The 19,094-nt window shown below is 59.9% G+C and overlaps 1 protein-coding gene across 1 annotated transcript in view; it reads right to left on the bottom strand.

Annotated features, from left to right (window-relative positions):
- The window catches only part of trabd2a (TraB domain containing 2A), a 185,030-nt gene that overhangs the window by 74,230 nt on the left and 91,706 nt on the right, over positions 1-19,094 (bottom strand). The window contains exon 4 of the mRNA XM_065007658.1: positions 16,353-16,527. Within this exon, the coding sequence (XP_064863730.1) occupies positions 16,353-16,527 (175 nt within the window). The remainder of the gene's footprint in view (positions 1-16,352; positions 16,528-19,094) is intronic.

The following is a 19,094-nucleotide window of genomic DNA, read 5'->3' as shown; positions in this document are numbered from 1 at the left end:
CTAACCACTAGGCTACCCTGCCGCCTCTACACTCTAACCACTAGGTTACCTGCCACCTCTACACTCTAACCACTAGACTACCTGCCGCCTCTACACTCTAACCACTAGGCTACCCTGCCGCCCCTACACTCTAACCATAAGGCTACCCTGCCTCCTCTACACTCTAACCACTAGGCTACCCTGCCTCCTCTACACTCTAACCACTAGGCTACCCTGCCTCCTCTACACTCTAACCACTAGTCTACCTACCACCTCTACACTCTAACCACTAGGCTACCTGCCGCCCCTACACTCTAACCACTAGGCTACCTGCCACCTCTACACTCTAACCACTAGGCTACCCTGCCTCCTCTACACTCTAACCACAAGGCTACCTGCCACCTCTACACTCTAACCACTAGGCTACCCTGCCTCCTCTACACTCTAACCACTAGGTTACCTGCCACCTCTACACTCTAACCACTAGGCTACCCTGCCACCCCTACACTCTAACCACTAGGCTACCTGCCACCTCTACACTCTAACCACTAGGCTACCCTGCCACCCCTACACTCTAACCACTAGGCTACCTGCCACCTCTACACTCTAACCACTAGGCTACCCTGCCTCCTCTACACTCTAACCACTAGGCTACCTGCCGACTCTACACTCTAACCACTATGCTACCCTGCCACCTCTACACTCTAACCACTAGGCTACCTGCCGCCCCTACACTCTAACCACTAGGCTACCTGCCTCCTCTACACTCTAACCACTAGGCTACCTGCCACCTCTACACTCTAACCACTAGGCTACCTGCCACCTCTACACTCTAACCACTAGGCTACCCTGCCGCCTCTACACTCTAACCACTAGGCTACCTGCCTCCTCTACACTCTAACCACTAGGCTACCTGCCACCTCTACACTACCCTGACCACTAACCAGGCTACCTGCCCGCCCTACACTCTAACCACTAGGCTACCTGCCTCCTCTACACTCTAACCACTAGGCTACCCTGCCACCTCTACACTCTAACCACTAGGCTACCCTGCCACCTCTACACTCTAACCACTAGGCTACCTGCCGCACCTACACTCTAACCACTAGGCTACCTGCCTCCTCTACACTCTAACCACTAGGCTACCCTGCCGCCTCTACACTCTAACCACTAGGCTACCCTGCCACCTCTACACTCTAACCACTAGGCTACCCTGCCACCTCTAACCACTCTAACCACTAGACCTCTACTAACCACCTACCCTGCCACCCGCTAACCCCTACACTCTAACCACTAGGCTACCTGCCTCCTCTACACTCTAACCACTAGGCTACCCTGCCACCTCTACACTCTAACCACTAGGCTACCTACCACCTCTACACTCTAACCACTAGGCTACCCTGCCACCTCTACACTCTAACCACTAGGCTACCCTGCCTCCCCTACACTCTAACCACTAGGCTACCTGCCTCCTCTACACTCTAACCACTAGGCTACCCTGCCTCCTCTACACTCTAACCACTAGGCTACCCTGCCACCTCTACACTCTAACCACTAGGCTTGATGCCACCTCTACACTCTAACCATAGGCTACCCTGCCACCTCTACACTCTAACCACTAGGCTACCCTGCCACCTCTACACTCTAACCACTAGGCTACCTACCACCTCTACACTCTAACCACTAGACTACCCTGCCGCCCCTACACTCTAACCACTAGGCTACCTGCCTCCTCTACACTCTAACCACTAGGCTACCCTGCCACCTCTACACTCTAACCACTAGGCTACCTACCACCTCTACACTCTAACCACTAGGCTACCCTGCCACCTCTACACTCTAACCACTAGGCTACCCTGCCGCCCCTACACTCTAACCACTAGGCTACCTGCCTCCTCTACACTCTAACCACTAGGCTACCCTGCCTCCTCTACACTCTAACCACTAGGCTACCCTGCCACCTCTACACTCTAACCACTAGGCTTGATGCCACCTCTACACTCTAACCATAGGCTACCCTGCCTCCTCTACACTCTAACCACTAGGCTACCCTGCCACCTCTACACTCTAACCACTAGGCTACCTACCTCCTCTACACTCTAACCACTAGGCTACCCTGCCACCTCTACACTCTAACCACTAGTGTACCTACCCCCCTCTACACTCTAACCACTAGGCTACCTGCCACCTCTACACTCTAACCACTAGGCTACCTGCCGCCTCTACACTCTAACCACTAGGCTACCCTGCCGCCTCTACACTCTAACCACTAGGCTACCCTGCCGCCTCTACACTCTAACCACTAGGCTACCTACCACCTCTACACTCTAACCACTAGGCTACCCTGCCACCTCTACACTCTAACCACTAGGCTACCTGCCTCCTCTACACTCTAACCACTAGGCTGCCTCCTCTACACCTACCACCTACCTACACTCTACACTCTAACCACTAGGCTACCCTGCCACCTCTACACTCTAACCACTAGGCTACCCTGCCACCTCTACACTCTAACCACTAGGCTACCTGCCACCTCTACACTCTAACCACTAGGCTACCTGCCTCCTCTACACTCTAACCACTAGGCTACCCTGCCACCTCTACACTCTAACCACTAGGCTACCCTGCCACCTCTACACTCTAACCACTAGGCTTGATGCCAGAGCACAGAATAACTGACAAATGTACGAACGCTTAATAATTAAATTATTAAATTAAATTAATCATAATTAAATTGTTGCCAACAACTCAGCTGCAGACACCAACGCTCTGGATAACATAAAAACAGTGTGTCGCCCTACGGGACTCCCGAGCATCGAACCAGGGTCTGTAGTGTATGATATAACATTTTCTTGTTTTTATCCAATGTAAAAAAAAATACAATTACAAATGTTTATTACATAAGACCCGAATCGAGCCGGTCGGTCACATTTTATTAGGATCCTCAGTAGCTGTTGCAAAAGCAGCAGCTACTCTTCCTGGGGTCCAACACAAAACAAGACCTCTGCAACCTTCCCTTGGCATGCTGTCAATGAACTTCCTGACTGATGGCAGCCCATTCTTGCATAATCAACGCTTGGAGTTTGTCAGAATTTGTGGGGTTTTGTTTGTCCACTCGCCTCTTGAGGTGTGACCACAAATTCTCAATGGGATTAAGGTCTGGGGAGTTTCCTGGCAATGGACCCAAAATATAGATGTTTTGTTCCCCGAGCCACTTAGTTATCACTTTTGCCTTATGGCAAGGTGCTCCATCATGCTGGAAAGGGCATTGTACGTCACCAAACTGTTCCTGGATGGTTGGGAGAAGTTGCTCTCGGAGGATGTGTTGGTACCATTCTTTATTCATGGATGTGTTCTGAGGAGAAATTGTGAGTGAGCCCATTCCCTTGGCTGAGAAGCAACCCCACACATGAAATGGTCTCAGGATGTTTTACTGTTGGCATGACACAGGACTGATGGTAGCGCTCACCTTGTCTTCTCCGGACAAGCTTTTTTCCGGATGCCCCAAACAATCGGAAAGGGGATTCATCAGAGAAAATGACTTTACCTAAGTCCTCAGCAGTTCAATCACTGTACCTCTTGCAGAATATCAGTCCGTCCCTGATGATTTTCCTGGAGAGAAGTGGCTCCCTGAAGCCTTCTTCACAACAATTGAACCGCTCTCCTTGAAGTTCTTGATGATCTGATAAATGGTTGATTTAGGTGAAATCTTACTGGCAGCAATATCCTTGCCTGTGAGGCCCTTTTTGTGTAAAGCAATGATGACGGCGCCTGTTTCCTTGCAGGTACCCATGGTTGACAGAGGGAGAACAATGATTCCAAGCATCACCCTCTTTTTGAAGCTTCCAGTCTGTTATTCAAACTCAATCAGCATGACAGAGTGATCTCCAGCCTTGTCCTCATCAACACTCACACCTGTGTTAACAAGAGATTCACTGACATGATGTCAGCTGGTCCTTTTGTGGCAGGGCTGAAATGCAGTGGAAATGTTTTTTGGGGGGATTCAGTTCATTTGCATGGCAAAGAGGGACTTTGCAATTAATTGCAATTCATCTGGTCACTCTTCATAACATTCTGGAGTATATGCAAATTACCATCATACAAACTGAGGCAGCAGACTTTGTGTAAATTAATATTTGTTTCATTCTCAAAACTTTTGGCCACGACTGTATATACTGTATATTTGTTAGATTCATTGTTAGATATTACTGCATAGTCGGAACTAGAAGCACAAGCATTTCGCTACACTTGCATTAACATCTGCTAACCATGTGTATGTGACCAATACAATTTGATTTGATTGCAAATACCTCACCATACATCTGTCTGTAGTTATTGAACTCAACCTGCAAGAGTTTTTATTTGTAGTTTTATTTAACTTGGCAATTCATTTAAGAACAAATTATTTTCGTCAATGACGGCCTAGGAACAGTGGGTTAACTGCCTTGTTCAGGGGCAGAGCGACAAATTTCAAGCTCGGAGATTCGATCTTGCAACATTTCTTGCAACAGATCTTCCAACGCTCGAACCACTAGGTTACCTGCCGCCCCATGTTGTGATGGAGCAGGAGGAAACAGCTGCGGGTTCTGACAGATGGGTGTGTCTTAGAGGTGGCAAGGACACACCCCAAAAACATCCCATATCGAACCACACCCCCAAGCCAACTCACGTTTGACTTTTGTCACGGCAACCAGCATTTCTTGAGGAGCAAAATCAGCGGGTGCAGTGTCCCTTTAAACCCTTCTCAGAACTCACACACACACACACACACACACACACACACACACACACACACACACACACACACACACACACACACACACACGAACACACACACACACACACACATATGAACACACACACACACACATATGAACACACACACACACATATGAACACACACACATTTTGGCTGGTGCTGGTCATCATTAACTAAAAGTGACGACATCCTCTCAAGGCCTCAGTTCACACCTCTGTAGTTGGAGGAGAGGAGGTGGGCAGGGGGTAGTGGAGGAGAGGAGGTGGGCAGGGGCTAGTGGAGGAGAGGAGGTGGGCAGGGGGTAGTGGAGGAGAGGAGGTGGGCAGGGGGTAGTGGAGCAGAGGAGGTGGGCAGGGGGTAGTGGAGGAGAGGAGGTGGGCAGGGGGTAGTGGAGGGAGAGGAGGTGGGCAGGGGGTAGTGGAGGAGAGGAGGTGGGCAGGGGGTAGTGGAGGAGAGGAGGTAGGCAGGGGGTAGTGGAGGGGAGGAGGTGGGCAGGGGGGTAGTGGAGGAGGTGGGGAGGGGGTAGTGGAGGAGAGGAGATGGGGAGGGGTAGTGGAGGAGAGGAGGTGGGCAGGGGGTAGTGGAGGGAGGAGGTGGGCAGGGGGTAGTGGAGGAGAGGAGGTGGGCAGGGGGTAGTGGAGGGAGGAGGTGGGCAGGGGGTAGTGGAGGAGAGAGGAGGTGGGCAGGGGGTAGTGGAGGAGAGGAGGTGGGCAGGGGGTAGTGGAGGAGAGGAGGTGGGCAGGTGGTAGTGGAGGAGGTGGGCAGGGGGTAGTGGAGGAGAGGAGGTGGGCAGGTGGTAGTGGAGGAGGTGGGCAGGGGGTAGTGGAGGAGAGGAGGTGGGCAGGGGGTAGTGGAGGAGAGGAGGTGGGCAGGTGGTAGTGGAGGAGAGGAGGTGGGCAGGGGGTAGTGGAGGAGAGGAGGTGGGCAGGGGGTAGTGGAGGAGAGGAGGTGGGCAGGGGGTAGTTGGAGGAGAGGAGGTGGGCAGGGGGTAGTGGAGGAGAGGAGGTGGGCAGGGGTAGTGGAGGAGAGGAGGTGGGCAGGGGGTAGTGGAGGTGAGGAGGTGGGCAGGGGGTAGTGGAGGAGAGGAGGTGGGCAGGGGGTAGTGGAGGAGAGGAGGTGGGCAGGGGGGTAGTGGTGAGGGGAGGTGGGCAGGGGGTAGTGGAGGAGGTGGGCAGGGGGTAGTGGAGGAGGAGGTGGGCAGGGGGTGGAGTGGAGGAGGTGGGCAGGGGGTAGTGGAGAGAGGAGGTGGGCAGTGGGGTAGGTGGAGGAGAGGAGGTGGGCAGGGGGTAGTGGAGGGGAGGAGGTGGGCAGGGGGTAGTGGAGGAGGTGGGGAGGGGTAGTGGAGGAGAGGAGATGGGGGGGGTAGTGGAGGAGAGGAGGTGGGCAGGGGGTAGTGGAGGGGAGGAGGTGGGCAGGGGGTAGTGGAGGAGAGGAGGTGGGCAGGGGGTAGTGGAGGGAGAGGAGGTGGGCAGGGGGTAGTGGAGGAGAGGAGGTGGGCAGGGGTAGTGGAGGAGAGGAGGTGGGCAGGGGGTAGTGGAGGAGAGGAGGTGGGCAGGTGGTAGTGGAGGAGAGGAGGTGGGCAGGGGGTAGTGGAGGGAGGAGGTGGGCAGGGGTAGTGGAGGAGAGGAGGTGGGCAGGGGGTAGTGGAGGAGAGGAGGTGGGCAGGGGGTAGTGGAGGAGAGGAGGTGGGCAGGGGGTAGTGGAGGAGAGGAGGTGGGCAGGGGGTAGTGGAGGGAGAGGAGGTGGGCAGGGGGTAGTGGAGGAGAGGAGGTGGGCAGGGGGTAGTGGAGGAGGAGGTGGGCAGGGGGTAGTGGAGGAGAGGAGGTGGGCAGGGGGTAGTGGAGGAGAGGAGGTGGGCAGGGGGTAGTGGAGGGGAGGAGGTGGGCAGGGGGTAGTGGAGGAGGTGTGGGGAGGGGGTAGTGGAGGAGAGGAGATGGGGAGGGGGTAGTGGAGGGAGAGGAGGTGGGCAGGGGGTAGTGGAGGAGAGGAGGTGGGCAGGGGGTAGTGGAGGAGGTGGGCAGGGGGTAGTGGAGGAGGTGGGCAGGGGTAGTGGAGGAGAGGAGGTGGGCAGGGGGTGGAGTGGAGGAGGTGGGCAGGGGGTAGTGGAGGAGAGGAGGTGGGCAGGGGGTAGTGGAGGAGAGGAGGTGGGCAGGGGGTAGTGGAGGGGAGGAGGTGGGCAGGGGTGGAGTGGAGGAGGTGGGAGGGGTTAGTGGAGGAGAGGAGATGGGAGGGGGTAGTGGAGGGAGGAGGTGGGCAGGGGGTAGTGGAGGAGAGGAGGTGGGCAGGGGGTAGTGGAGGAGAGTGAGGTGGGCAGGGGGTAGTTGGAGGAGAGGAGGTGGGCAGGGGGTAGTGGAGGTGAGGAGGTGGGCAGGGGGTAGTGGAGGAGAGGAGGTGGGCAGGGGGTAGTGGAGGAGAGGAGGTGGGCAGGGGGTAGTGGAGGAGAGGAGGTGGGCAGGGGGTAGTGGAGGAGAGGAGGTGGGCAGGGGGTAGTGGAGGGAGGAGGTGGGCAGGGGTAGTGGAGGAGGTGGGGAGGGGGTTAGTGGAGGGAGAGGAGATGGGGAGGGGTAGTGGAGGGGAGGAGGTGGGCAGGGGGTAGTGGAGGAGAGGAGGTGGGCAGGGGGTAGTGGAGGAGGTGGGCAGGGGGTAGTTGGAGGAGAGGAGGTGGGCAGGGGGTAGTGGAGGGGAGGAGGTGGGCAGGGGGTAGTGGAGGAGAGGAGGTGGGCAGGGGGTAGTGGAGGAGGTGGGCAGGGGGTAGTGGAGGAGGTGGGCAGGGGGTAGTGGAGGAGGTGGGCAGGGGTAGTGGAGGAGAGGAGGTGGGCAGGGGGTAGTGGAGGAGGTGGGCAGGGGGTAGTGGAGGAGAGGAGGTGGGCAGGGGATAGTGGAGGGGGAGGAGGTGGGCAGGGGGTAGTGGAGGAGGAGGTGGGCAGGGGGTAGTGGAGGAGAGGAGGTGGGCAGGGGGTAGTGGAGGAGAGGAGGTGGGCAGGGGGTAGTGGAGGGGAGGAGGTGGGCAGGGGGTAGTGGAGGAGGTGGGGAGGGGGTAGTGGAGGAGAGGAGATGGGGAGGGGTAGTGGAGGAGAGGAGGTGGGCAGGGGGTAGTGGAGGAGAGGAGGTGGGCAGGGGGTAGTGGAGGAGAGGAGGTGGGCAGGGGGTAGTGGAGGAGAGGAGGTGGGCAGGGGGTAGTGGAGGAGGAGGTGGGCAGGGGTAGTGGAGAGAGGAGGTGGGCAGGGGTAGTGGAGTGGGCAGGGGAGGTGGGCAGGGGTAGTGGAGGAGAGGAGGTGGGCAGGGGGTAGTGGAGGAGGTGGGCAGGGGGTAGTGGAGGAGAGGAGGTGGGCAGGGGGTAGTGGAGGAGGTGGGCAGGGGTAGTGGAGGGAGGAGGTGGGCAGGGGGTAGTGGAGGAGAGGAGGTGGGCAGGGGTAAGTGGCAGGGGGAGTTGGAGGAGGAGGTGGGCAGGGGGTAGTGGAGGAGAGGAGGTGGGCAGGGGGTAGTGGAGGAGAGGAGGTGGGCAGGGGTAGTGGAGGTGGGAGGGGGAGGTGGGCAGGGGGTAGGGGAGTGGAGGAGGTGGGCAGGGGTAGTGGAGGAGAGGAGGTGGGCAGGGGGTAGTGGAGGAGGTGGGCAGGGGGGAGGAGGTGGGCAGGGGTAGTGGAGGAGAGGAGGTGGGCAGGGGGTAGTGGAGGAGGTGGGCAGGGGTAGTGGAGGAGAGGAGGTGGGCAGGGGGTAGTGGAGGAGAGGAGGTGGGCAGGGGGTAGTGGAGGGAGGAGGTGGGCAGGGGGTAGTGGAGGGAGGAGGTGGGCAGGGGGTAGTGGAGGGGGAGGAGGAGGGAGGGGGTAGTGGAGGGAGGAGGTGGGCAGGGGGTAGTGGAGGAGAGGAGGTGGGCAGGGGGTAGTGGAGGAGGAGGTGGGCAGGGGGTAGTGGAGGAGAGGAGGTGGGCAGGGGGTAGTGGAGGAGAGGAGGTGGGCAGGGGGTAGTGGAGGGAGGAGGTGGGCAGGGGGTAGTGGAGGGAGGAGGTGGGCAGGGGGTAGTGGAGTGGGGAGGAGGTGGGCAGGGGGTAGTGGAGGGAGGAGGTGGGCAGGGGGTAGTGGAGGAGGTGGGCAGGGGGTAGTGGAGGAGAGGAGGTGGGCAGGGGGTAGTGGAGGAGGAGGAGGCGGGCAGGGGGTAGTGGAGGGAGGAGGTGGGCAGGGGGGGAGGAGTGGGAGGGGTTAGTGGAGGAGGTGGGCAGGGGGTAGTGGAGGGGAGGAGGTGGGCAGGGGGTAGTGGAGGGAGGAGGTGGGCAGGGGGTAGTGGAGGAGGTGGGCAGGGGGTAGTGGAGGAGAGGAGGTGGGCAGGGGGTAGTGGAGGGAGGAGGTGGGCAGGGGGTAGTGGAGGTGGAGGGGAGGAGGTGGGCAGGGGGTAGTGGAGGAGGTGGGCAGGGGTAGTGGAGGAGGTGGGCAGGGGGTAGTGGAGGGAGGGAGGTGGGAGGTGGGCAGGGGGTAGTGGAGGAGGTGGGCAGGGGGTAGTGGAGGAGAGGAGGTGGGCAGGGGGTAGTGGAGGAGAGGAGGTGGGCAGGGGGTAGTGGTGGAGGGGAGGAGGTGGGCAGGGGGTAGTGGAGGAGAGGGAGGAGGTGGGCAGGGGTAGTGGAGGAGAGGAGGTGGGCAGGGGGTAGTGGAGGGAGGAGGTGGGCAGGGGGTAGTGGAGGAGGTGGGAGGGGGTAGTGGAGGAGAGGAGGTGGGGAGGGGGTAGTGGAGGAGAGGAGGTGGGCAGGGGGTAGTGGAGGAGAGGAGGTGGGCAGGGGGTAGTGGAGGAGAGGAGGTGGGCAGGGGGTAGTGGAGGGGAGGAGGTGGGCAGGGGGTAGTGGAGGGAGGAGGTGGGCAGGGGGTAGTGGAGGGAGGAGGTGGGCAGGGGGTAGTGGAGGGAGGAGGTGGGCAGGGGTAGTGGAGGAGAGGAGGTGGGCAGGGGGTAGTGGAGGAGGAGGGGGAGTGGAGGAGGTGGGCAGGGGGTAGTGGAGGAGAGGAGGTGGGCAGGGGGTAGTGGAGGAGAGGAGGTGGGCAGGGGTAGTGGAGGAGAGGAGGTGGGCAGGGGGTGGAGTGGAGGAGAGGAGGTGGGCAGGGGGTAGTGGAGGAGAGGAGGTGGGCAGGGGGTAGTTGGAGGAGAGGAGGTGGGGGGGGTAGTGGAGGTGAGAGGAGGTGGGCAGGGGGTAGTGGAGGAGAGGGGAGGTGGGCAGGGGGTAGTGGAGGAGGAGGTGGGCAGGGGGTAGTGGAGGAGAGGAGGTGGGCAGGGGGTAGTGGAGGAGAGGAGGTGGGCAGGGGGTAGTGGAGGGAGGAGGTGGGCAGGGGGTAGTGGAGGAGAGGAGGTGGGCAGGGGGTAGTGGAGGAGAGGAGGTGGGCAGGGGGTAGTGGAGGAGAGGAGGTGGGCAGGGGGGGTGGAGAGAGAGGAGGTGGGCAGGGGGTAGTGGAGGAGAGGAGGTGGGCAGGGGGTAGTGGAGGGAGGAGGTGGGCAGGGGGTAGTGGAGGAGAGGAGGTGGGCAGGGGGTAGTGGAGGAGAGGAGGTGGGCAGGGGGTAGTGGAGGAGAGGAGGTGGGCAGGGGGTAGTGGAGGGGAGGAGGTGGGCAGGGGGTAGTGGAGGGAGGAGGTGGGCAGGGGGTAGTGGAGGAGGTGGGCAGGGGGTAGTGGAGGAGAGGAGGTGGGCAGGGGGTAGTGGAGGGAGGAGGTGGGCAGGGGGTAGTGGAGGAGAGGAGGTGGGCAGGGGTAGTGGAGGAGGTGGGCAGGGGTAGTGGAGGAGGTGGGCAGGGGGTAGTGGAGGAGAGGAGGTGGGCAGGGGGTGGAGTGGAGGAGGTGGGCAGGGGGTAGTGGAGGAGAGGAGGTGGGCAGGGGGTAGTGGAGGGAGGAGGTGGGCAGGGGGTAGTGGAGGGGAGGAGGTGGGCAGGGGGTAGTGGAGGAGGTGGGGAGGGGGTAGTGGAGGAGAGGAGATGGGCAGGGGAGTGGAGGAGAGGAGGTGGGCAGGGGGTAGTGGAGGGAGGAGGTGGGCAGGGGGTAGTGGAGGAGAGGAGGTGGGCAGGGGGTAGTGGAGGAGAGGAGGTGGGCAGGGGGTAGTGGAGGAGAGGAGGTGGGCAGGGGGTAGTGGAGGAGAGGAGGTGGGCAGGGGTAGTGGAGGAGAGGAGGTGGGCAGGGGGTAGTGGTGGAGGAGGGGAGGGGAGGGGAGTGGAGGAGAGGAGGTGGGCAGGGGTAGTGGAGGGGGAGTGGTGGGGAGGGGTAGGGGGTGGAGGAGGAGGTGGGCAGGGGGTAGTGGAGGGAGGAGGTGGGCAGGGGGTAGTGGAGGAGAGGAGGTGGGCAGGGGGTAGTGGGAGGAGGAGGTGGGCAGGGGGTAGTGGAGGAGAGGAGGTGGGCAGGGGGTAGTGGAGGAGGGGAGGAGGTGGGCAGGGGGTGGAGGGAGGGGGTAGTGGAGGAGAGGAGGTGGGCAGGGGGTAGTGGAGGAGGAGGTGGGAGGGGTAGTGGAGGAGGGAGGGGGTAGGTGGAGAGGGGGGAGGGAGGAGGTGGGCAGGGGGTAGTGGAGGAGAGGAGGTGGGCAGGGGGTAGTGGAGGAGAGGAGGTGGGCAGGGGGTAGTGGAGGAGAGGAGGTGGGCAGGGGTAGTGGAGGAGAGGAGGTGGGCAGGGGGTAGTGGAGGAGAGGAGGTGGGCAGGGGGTAGTGGAGGAGGTGGGAGGAGGGAGGAGGTGGGCAGGGGGTAGTGGAGGAGAGGAGGGGAGGAGGTGGGCAGGGGGTAGTGGAGGAGAGGAGGTGGGCAGGGGGTAGTGGAGGGAGGAGGGGAGGAGGTGGGCAGGGGGTAGTGGAGGAGAGGAGGTGGGCAGGGGGTAGTGGAGGAGGAGGAGGTGGGCAGGGGGTAGTGGAGGAGAGGAGGTGGGCAGGGGGTAGTGGAGGAGAGGAGGTGGGCAGGGGGTAGTGGAGGAGAGGAGGTGGGCAGGGGGTAGTGGAGGAGAGGAGGTGGGCAGGGGGTAGTGGAGGAGAGGAGGTGGGCAGGGGAGTGGAGGAGAGGAGGTGGGCAGGGGGTAGTGGAGGAGAGAGGGAGGTGGGCAGGGGGTAGTGGAGGGAGGAGGTGGGCAGGGGGTAGTGGAGGAGAGGAGGTGGGCAGGGGGTAGTGGAGGAGGTGGGCAGGGGGTAGTTGGAGGAGAGGAGGTGGGCAGGGGGTAGTGGAGGAGGGGAGGAGGTGGGCAGGGGGTAGTGGAGGAGAGGAGGTGGGCAGGGGGTAGTGGAGGAGAGGAGGTGGGCAGGGGGTAGTGGAGGAGAGGAGGTGGGCAGGGGGTAGTGGAGGGGAGGAGGTGGGCAGGGGGTAGTGGAGGAGAGGAGGTGGGCAGGGGGTAGTGGAGGAGGTGGGCAGGGGGTAGTTGGAGGAGAGGAGGTGGGCAGGGGGTAGTGGAGGGAGGAGGTGGGCAGGGGGTAGTGGAGGAGAGGAGGTGGGCAGGGGGTAGTGGAGGAGGTGGGCAGGGGTAGTGGAGGAGAGGAGGTGGGCAGGGGGTAGTGGAGGAGGTGGGCAGGGGTAGTGGAGGAGAGGAGGTGGGCAGGGGGTAGTGGAGGGAGGAGGTGGGCAGGGGGTAGTGGAGGGAGGAGGTGGGCAGGGGGTAGTGGAGGAGAGGAGGTGGGCAGGGGGTAGTGGAGGGAGGAGGTGGGCAGGGGGTAGTGGGAGGAGAGGAGGGGGCAGGGGGAGGGAGGAGGTGGGCAGGGGGTAGTTGGAGGAGAGGAGGTGGGCAGGGGGTAGTGGAGGGGAGGAGGTGGGCAGGGGGTAGTGGAGGAGAGGAGGTGGGCAGGGGGTAGTGGAGGAGGTTGGCAGGGGGTAGTGGAGGAGGTGGGCAGGGGGTAGTGGAGGGAGGTGGGCAGGGGTAGTGGAGGAGAGGAGGTGGGCAGGGGGTAGTGGAGGAGAGGAGGTGGGCAGGGGGTAGTGGAGGGGAGGAGGTGGGCAGGGGTAGTGGAGGAGAGGAGGTGGGCAGGGGGTAGTGGAGGAGGAGGAGGTGGGCAGGGGTAGTGGAGGAGAGGAGGTGGGCAGGGGGTAGTGGAGGGGAGGAGGTGGGCAGGGGTAGTGGAGGAGGGAGGAGGTGGGCAGGGGGTAGTGGAGGGAGAGGAGGTGGGCAGGGGTAGTGGAGGAGAGGAGGTGGGCAGGGGGTAGTGGAGGGGAGGAGGTGGGCAGGGGTAGTGGAGGAGAGAAGGTGGGCAGGGGGTAGTGGAGGGGAGGAGGTGGGCAGGGGGTAGTGGAGGAGAGGAGGTGGGCAGGGGGTAGTGGAGGGAGAGGAGGTGGGCAGGGGGGTAGTGGAGGAGAGGAGGTGGGCAGGGGGAGTGGAGGGGAGGAGGTGGGCAGGGGGTAGTGGAGGAGAGGTAGTGGAGGAGAGGAGGTGGGCAGGGGTAGTGGAGGAGAGGAGGTGGGCAGGGGGTAGTGGAGGAGAGGAGGTGGGCAGGGGGTAGTGGAGGGGAGGGGAGGAGGTAGGCAGGGGGTAGTGGAGGGGAGGAGGTGGGCAGGGGGTAGTGGAGGAGAGGAGGTGGGCAGGGGGTAGTGGAGGAGAGGAGGTGGGCAGGGGGTAGTGGAGGGGAGGGGAGGAGGTAGGCAGGGGTAGTGGAGGGGAGGAGGTGGGCAGGGGTTAGTGGAGGAGAGGAGGTGGGCAGGGGGTAATGGAGGAGAGGAGGTGGGCAGGGGGTAGTGGAGGGGAGGAGGTGGGCAGGGGGCTAGTGGAGGGGAGGAGGTGGGCAGGGGGTAGTGGAGGAGAGGAGGTGGGCAGGGGGTAGTGGAGGAGAGGAGGTGGGCAGGGGCTAGTGGAGGAGAGGAGGTGGGCAGGGGGTAGTGGAGGGGAGGAGGTAGGCAGGGGGTAGTGGAGGGGAGGAGGTAGTGTGTGGTAAGAGTGGCAGAGAGAGGGTCCTAACTCTCCAGAATGAGACTTGGCAGGAGTATCCACAGCCCTCAGCCCCACAGAACCTCAGCTCTCAGCCCTCAGATCTCAGCCCTCAGATCTCAGCCCTCAGCTCTCAGCCCCCCGGCCCTCCGCTCTCAGCCCCCAGCCCTCAGATCTCAGCCCCCGGCACTCTGCTCTCAGCCCTCAGATCTCAGCCCTCAGATCTCAGCCCTCAGATCTCAGCCCTCAGCCCTCATAGCTCCTTCAACATGAACTCTCCAAAGTTCACACCCTCTTTAAACCTGCTCAGCTTCCAAGTCTCAGTTAAATGAACCAAACAATGTGGCAACAAGTGGATTTCTGAATTTCAACCCTAAAACTGAGAACATTGCCGTACGAATCCCAGCCAACAGAGGTCGCAGGTCAAAGAGAAGGACTACAATACATCCAGCCAACAGAGGTCGGAGGTCAAAGAGAAGGACTACAATACATCCAGCCAACAGAGGTCAAAGAGAAGGACTACAATACATCCAGCCAACAGAGGTCGCAGGTCAAAGAGAAGGACTACAATACATCCGGCCAACAGAGGCCGGCAGGTCAAAGAGAAGGACTACAATACATCCAGCCAACAGAGGTCGGCAGGTCAAAGAGAAGGACTACAATACATCCAGCCAACAGAGGCCGGCAGGTCAAAGAGAAGGACTACAATACATCCAGCCAACAGAGGTCGGCAGGTCAAAGAGAAGGACTACAATACATCCAGCCAACAGAGGTCGCAGGTCAAAGAGAAGGACTACAATACATCCAGCCAACAGAGGTCAAAGAGAAGGACTACAATACATCCAGCCAACAGAGGCCGGCAGGTCAAAGAGAAGGACTACAATACATCCAGCCAACAGAGGTCGGCAGGTCAAAGAGAAGCCCTACAATACATCCAGCCAACAGAGGCCGGCAGGTCAAAGAGAAGGACTACAATACATCCAGCCAACAGAGGTCGCAGGTCAAAGAGAAGGACTACAATACATCCAGCCAACAGAGGTCGCAGGTCAAAGAGAAGGACTACAATACATCCAGCCAACAGAGGTCGCAGGTCAAAGAGAAGGACCACAATACATCCAGCCAACAGAGGTCGCTGGTCAAAGAGAAGGACTACAATACATCCAGCCAACAGAGGTCGGAGGTCAAAGAGAAGGACTACAATACATCCAGCCAACAGAGGTCGCAGGTCAAAGAGAAGGACTACAATACATCCAGCCAACAGAGGTCAAAGAGAAGGACTACAATACATCCAGCCAACAGAGGTCAAAGAGAAGGACTACAATACATCCAGCCAACAGAGGTCGCTGGTCAAAGAGAAGGACTACAATACATCCAGCCAACAGAGGTCAAAGAGAAGGACTACAATACATCCAGCCAACAGAGGTCAAAGAGAAAGACTACAATACATCCAGCCAACAGAGGTCAAAGAGAAGGACTACAATACATCCAGCCAACAGAGGTCAAAGAGAAGGACTACAATACATCCAGCCAACAGAGGTCAAAGAGAAGGACTACAATACATCCAGCCAACAGAGGTCGCTGGTCAAAGAGAAGGACTACAATACATCCAGCCAACAGAGGTCGCTGGTCAAAGAGAAGGACTACAATACATCCAGCCAACAGAGGTCGCTGGTCAAAGAGAAGGACTACAATACATCCAGCCAACAGAGGTCGCTGGTCAAAGAGAAGGACTACAATACATCCAGCCAACAGAGGTCAAAGAGAAGGACTACAATACATCCAGCCAACAGAGGTCGCTGGTCAAAGAGAAGGACTACAATACATCCAGCCAACAGAGGTCAAAGAGAAGGACTACAATACATCCAGCCAACAGAGGTCAAAGAGAAAGACTACAATACATCCAGCCAACAGAGGTCAAAGAGAAGGACTACAATACATCCAGCCAACAGAGGTCAAAGAGAAGGACTACAATACATCCAGCCAACAGAGGTCGCTGGTCAAAGAGAAGGACTACAATACATCCAGCCAACAGAGGTCGCAGGTCAAAGAGAAGGACTACAATACATCCAGCCAACAGAGGTCGGCAGGTCAAAGAGAAGGACTACAATACACTACTTTAGACCAGAGCCCTATGGAACCCTATTCCCTATATAGTGCACTACTTTAGACCAGAGCACATAGGGAGTAGGTTGCGATTTGAGGTGTAGATGTATGACTTCAGGACTTGGAGAAGTGTTTTACCAGGGAATGAAGGAGTGAAGGAATGAAGGGAGGATAAAGAGAGGAGATATACAGTCTGCTCATGTAAAGATGATTCACTTTTCATAGCTCTATACTGAATCAATCAATGGTCAAGTGGGCCCAAAGGCAAATACATTGTTGTAGGCTTAAACACACCAACCTAGAAATCATGATCCTTTCCCATCATATCTGACATTTAGAAGAGGGTAGTAGAACTCAGGGTGCAATCAACATCCACATTTGTTTTTGTATTTATTATGGATCCCCATTAGTTCCTGTCAAGCCAGCAGCTACTCTTCCTGGGGTTTATTATGGATCCCCATTAGTTCCTGCCAAGGCAGCAGCTACTCTTCCTGGGGGTTTATTATGGATCCCCATTAGTTCCTGCCAAGGCAGCAGCTACTCTTCCTGGGGTTTATTATGGATCCCCATTAGTTCCTGCCAAGGCAGCAGCTACTCTTCCTGTTGTCCAGCAGATAATAGCACATCATCATCATCATCATCATCCCTCCTCATCATCCTCACTGACCTGCTCCGAAGGCGAAGAAGAAGCTGTTGTCAGGGTGTTCTTCCATCAGAGTCTTAACTCTGTTCCCCATCCTGTCGTTCCTCTTGTAGATCAGTTCCTGTCTGAAGTAGCTGTCTATCTCCTGGGCCGTTATCTGTTCGCTGGGGCGCAGGGTCACGTTGTTGAAGTTGGGGACCTGCAGAGGGATGATTTGCATTGTCTTAATGGACATATTACACTCCAGTAAGCACAACGTAATGATTACATTTTAGCTGCTCAGGGTTAGGGACAGGGTGGGGACAGGGTGGGGACAGGGTAGGGACAGGGTGGGGACAGGGTGGGGACAGGGTAGGGACAGGGTGGGGACAGGGTAGGGACAGGAGGGACAGGGTGGGGACAGGTAGGGACAGGGTGGGGACAGGGTGGGGACAGGGTGGGGACAGGGTAGGGACAGGGTGGGGACAGGGTGGGGACAGGGTGGGGACAGGGTAGGGACAGGGTAGGGACAGGGTGGGGACAGGGTAGGGACAGGGTGGGGACAGGGTGGGGACAGGGTGGGGACAGGGTAGGGAAGGGTAGGGACAGGGTGGGGACAGGGTAGGGACAGGGTGGGGACAGGGTGGGGACAGGCTCAGGGACAGGTGGGGACAGGGTAGGGACAGGGTGGGGACAGGGTAGGGACAGGGTAGGGACAGGTGGGGACAGGGTAGGGACAGGGCCCAACAGGCAAGGACATTGTTGGACAGGGGACAGGATAGGGACAGCCAGGACAGAGGTGGGACAGGTCAGGGACAGGGTTAGGGACAGGTGGGGACAGGGTAGGGACAGGGTGGGGACAGGTAGGGACAGGGACAGGACAGGGTGGAGACAGGGTAGGGACAGGGTGGGGACCAGGGACAGGGTGGGGACAGACAGTGAGGGACAGTGGGTTTAGGGACAGGTGGGATTAGGGTTCCTGAAGGCAGGGACAGGGTAGGGACAGGGGGGGACAGGGGTGGGGACAGGGTTAGGGACAGGGGACAGGGTGGGGACAGGGTAGGGACAGGTAGGGATTAGGTGGGACAGGTTAGGGACAGGTAGGGACAGGCAGGACAGGGTTAGGGACAGGGTAGGACAGGTAGGGACAGGGTGGGGACAGGGTGGGGACAGGGTAGGGACAGGGTGGGGACAGGGTAGGGACAGGGTGGGGATCATCAGACAGGGTAGGGACAGGGTGGGGACAGGGTTAGGGACAGGGTTAGGGACAGGTTGGGGACAGGGTAGGGACAGGGTAGGGACAGGGTGGGGACAGGGTTAGGGACAGGGTTGGGACAGGGTGGGGACAGGGTGGGGACAGGTAGGGACAGGGTAGGGACAGGGTGGGACAGGGTGGGGACAGGGGTGGGGACAGGGTAGGGACAGGGTTAGGACAGGGTTAGGACAGGGCAGGGACAGGGTTAGGACAGGGTGGGGACAGGGTTAGGACAGGGTTAGGACAGGGTAGGGACAGGGTAGGGACAGGGTTGGGACAGGGTGGGGACAGGGTTAGGGACAGGGTTGGGACAGGGTGGGGACAGGGTAGGGACAGGGTAGGGACAGGGTGGGACAGGGTTAGGGACAGGGTAGGGACAGGGTAGGGACAGGTGGGGACAGGGTGGGGACAGGGTAGGGACAGGTGGGGACAGGGTGGGGACAGGGTAGGGACAGGGTGGGGACAGGGTGGGGACAGGGTGGGGACAGGGTGGGGACAGGGTTAGGGACAGGGTTAGGGACAGGGTGGGGACAGGGTGGGGACAGGGTAGGGACAGGGTGGGACAGGGTGGGGACAGGGTTAGGGACAGGGTTGGGACAGGGTGGGGACAGGGTGGGGACAGGGTAGGGACAGGGTAGGGACAGGGTTGGGACAGGGTGGGGACAGGGTGGGGACAGGGTAGGGACAGGGTTAGGACAGGGTTAGGACAGGGTGGGGACAGGGTGGGGACAGGGTGGGACAGGGTAGGGACAGGGTGGGGACAGGGTAGGGACAGGGTGGGGACAGGGTAGGGACAGGGTTAGGGACAGGGATAGGGACAGGGTTAGGGACAGGGTGGGGACAGGGTAGGGACAGGGTTAGGGACAGGGTGGGGACAGGGTAGGGACAGGGTGGGGACAGGTGGGGACAGGGTAGGGACAGGGTAGGGACAGGGTGGAGACAGGGTAAGGGACAGGGTGGGGACAGGGTGGGACAGGTAGGACAGGTGGGACAGGGTGGGGACAGGGTAGGGACAGGGTGGGGACAGGGTTAGGGACAGGGTAGGGACAGGGTAGGGACAGGGTAGGGACAGGGTGGGGACAGGGTTAGGGACAGGTGGGACAGGTGGGGACAGGGTAGGGACAGGGTAGGGACAGGGTGGGACAGGGTTAGGGACAGGGTAGGGACAGGGTAGGGACAGGGTTAGGGACAGGGTAGGGACAGGGTAGGGACAGGGTGGGGACAGGGTGGGGACAGGGTAGGGACAGGGTGGGGACAGGGTAGGGACAGGGTGGGACAGGGTAGATACAGGGTAGGACAGGGTGGGGACAGGGTTAGGGACAGGGTTAGGACAGGTTGGGGACAGGGTAGGGACAGGGTGGGACAGGGTGGGGACAGGGTTAGGGACAGGGTTGGGACAGGGTGGGGACAGGGTGGGGACAGGGTAGGGACAGGGTAGGGACAGGGTGGGACAGGGTGGGGACAGGGTGGGGACAGGGGACAGGGGGACAGGGTGGGGACAGGGTAGGGACAGGGTTAGGACAGGGTGGGGA

Source organism: Oncorhynchus nerka, linkage group LG22, assembly GCF_034236695.1.
Source record: "Oncorhynchus nerka isolate Pitt River linkage group LG22, Oner_Uvic_2.0, whole genome shotgun sequence".
Lineage (NCBI taxonomy): Eukaryota > Metazoa > Chordata > Actinopteri > Salmoniformes > Salmonidae > Oncorhynchus > Oncorhynchus nerka.
The sequence above is the reverse complement of the archived record's forward strand: the minus strand, read 5'-3'. Positions and strand labels throughout refer to the sequence as shown.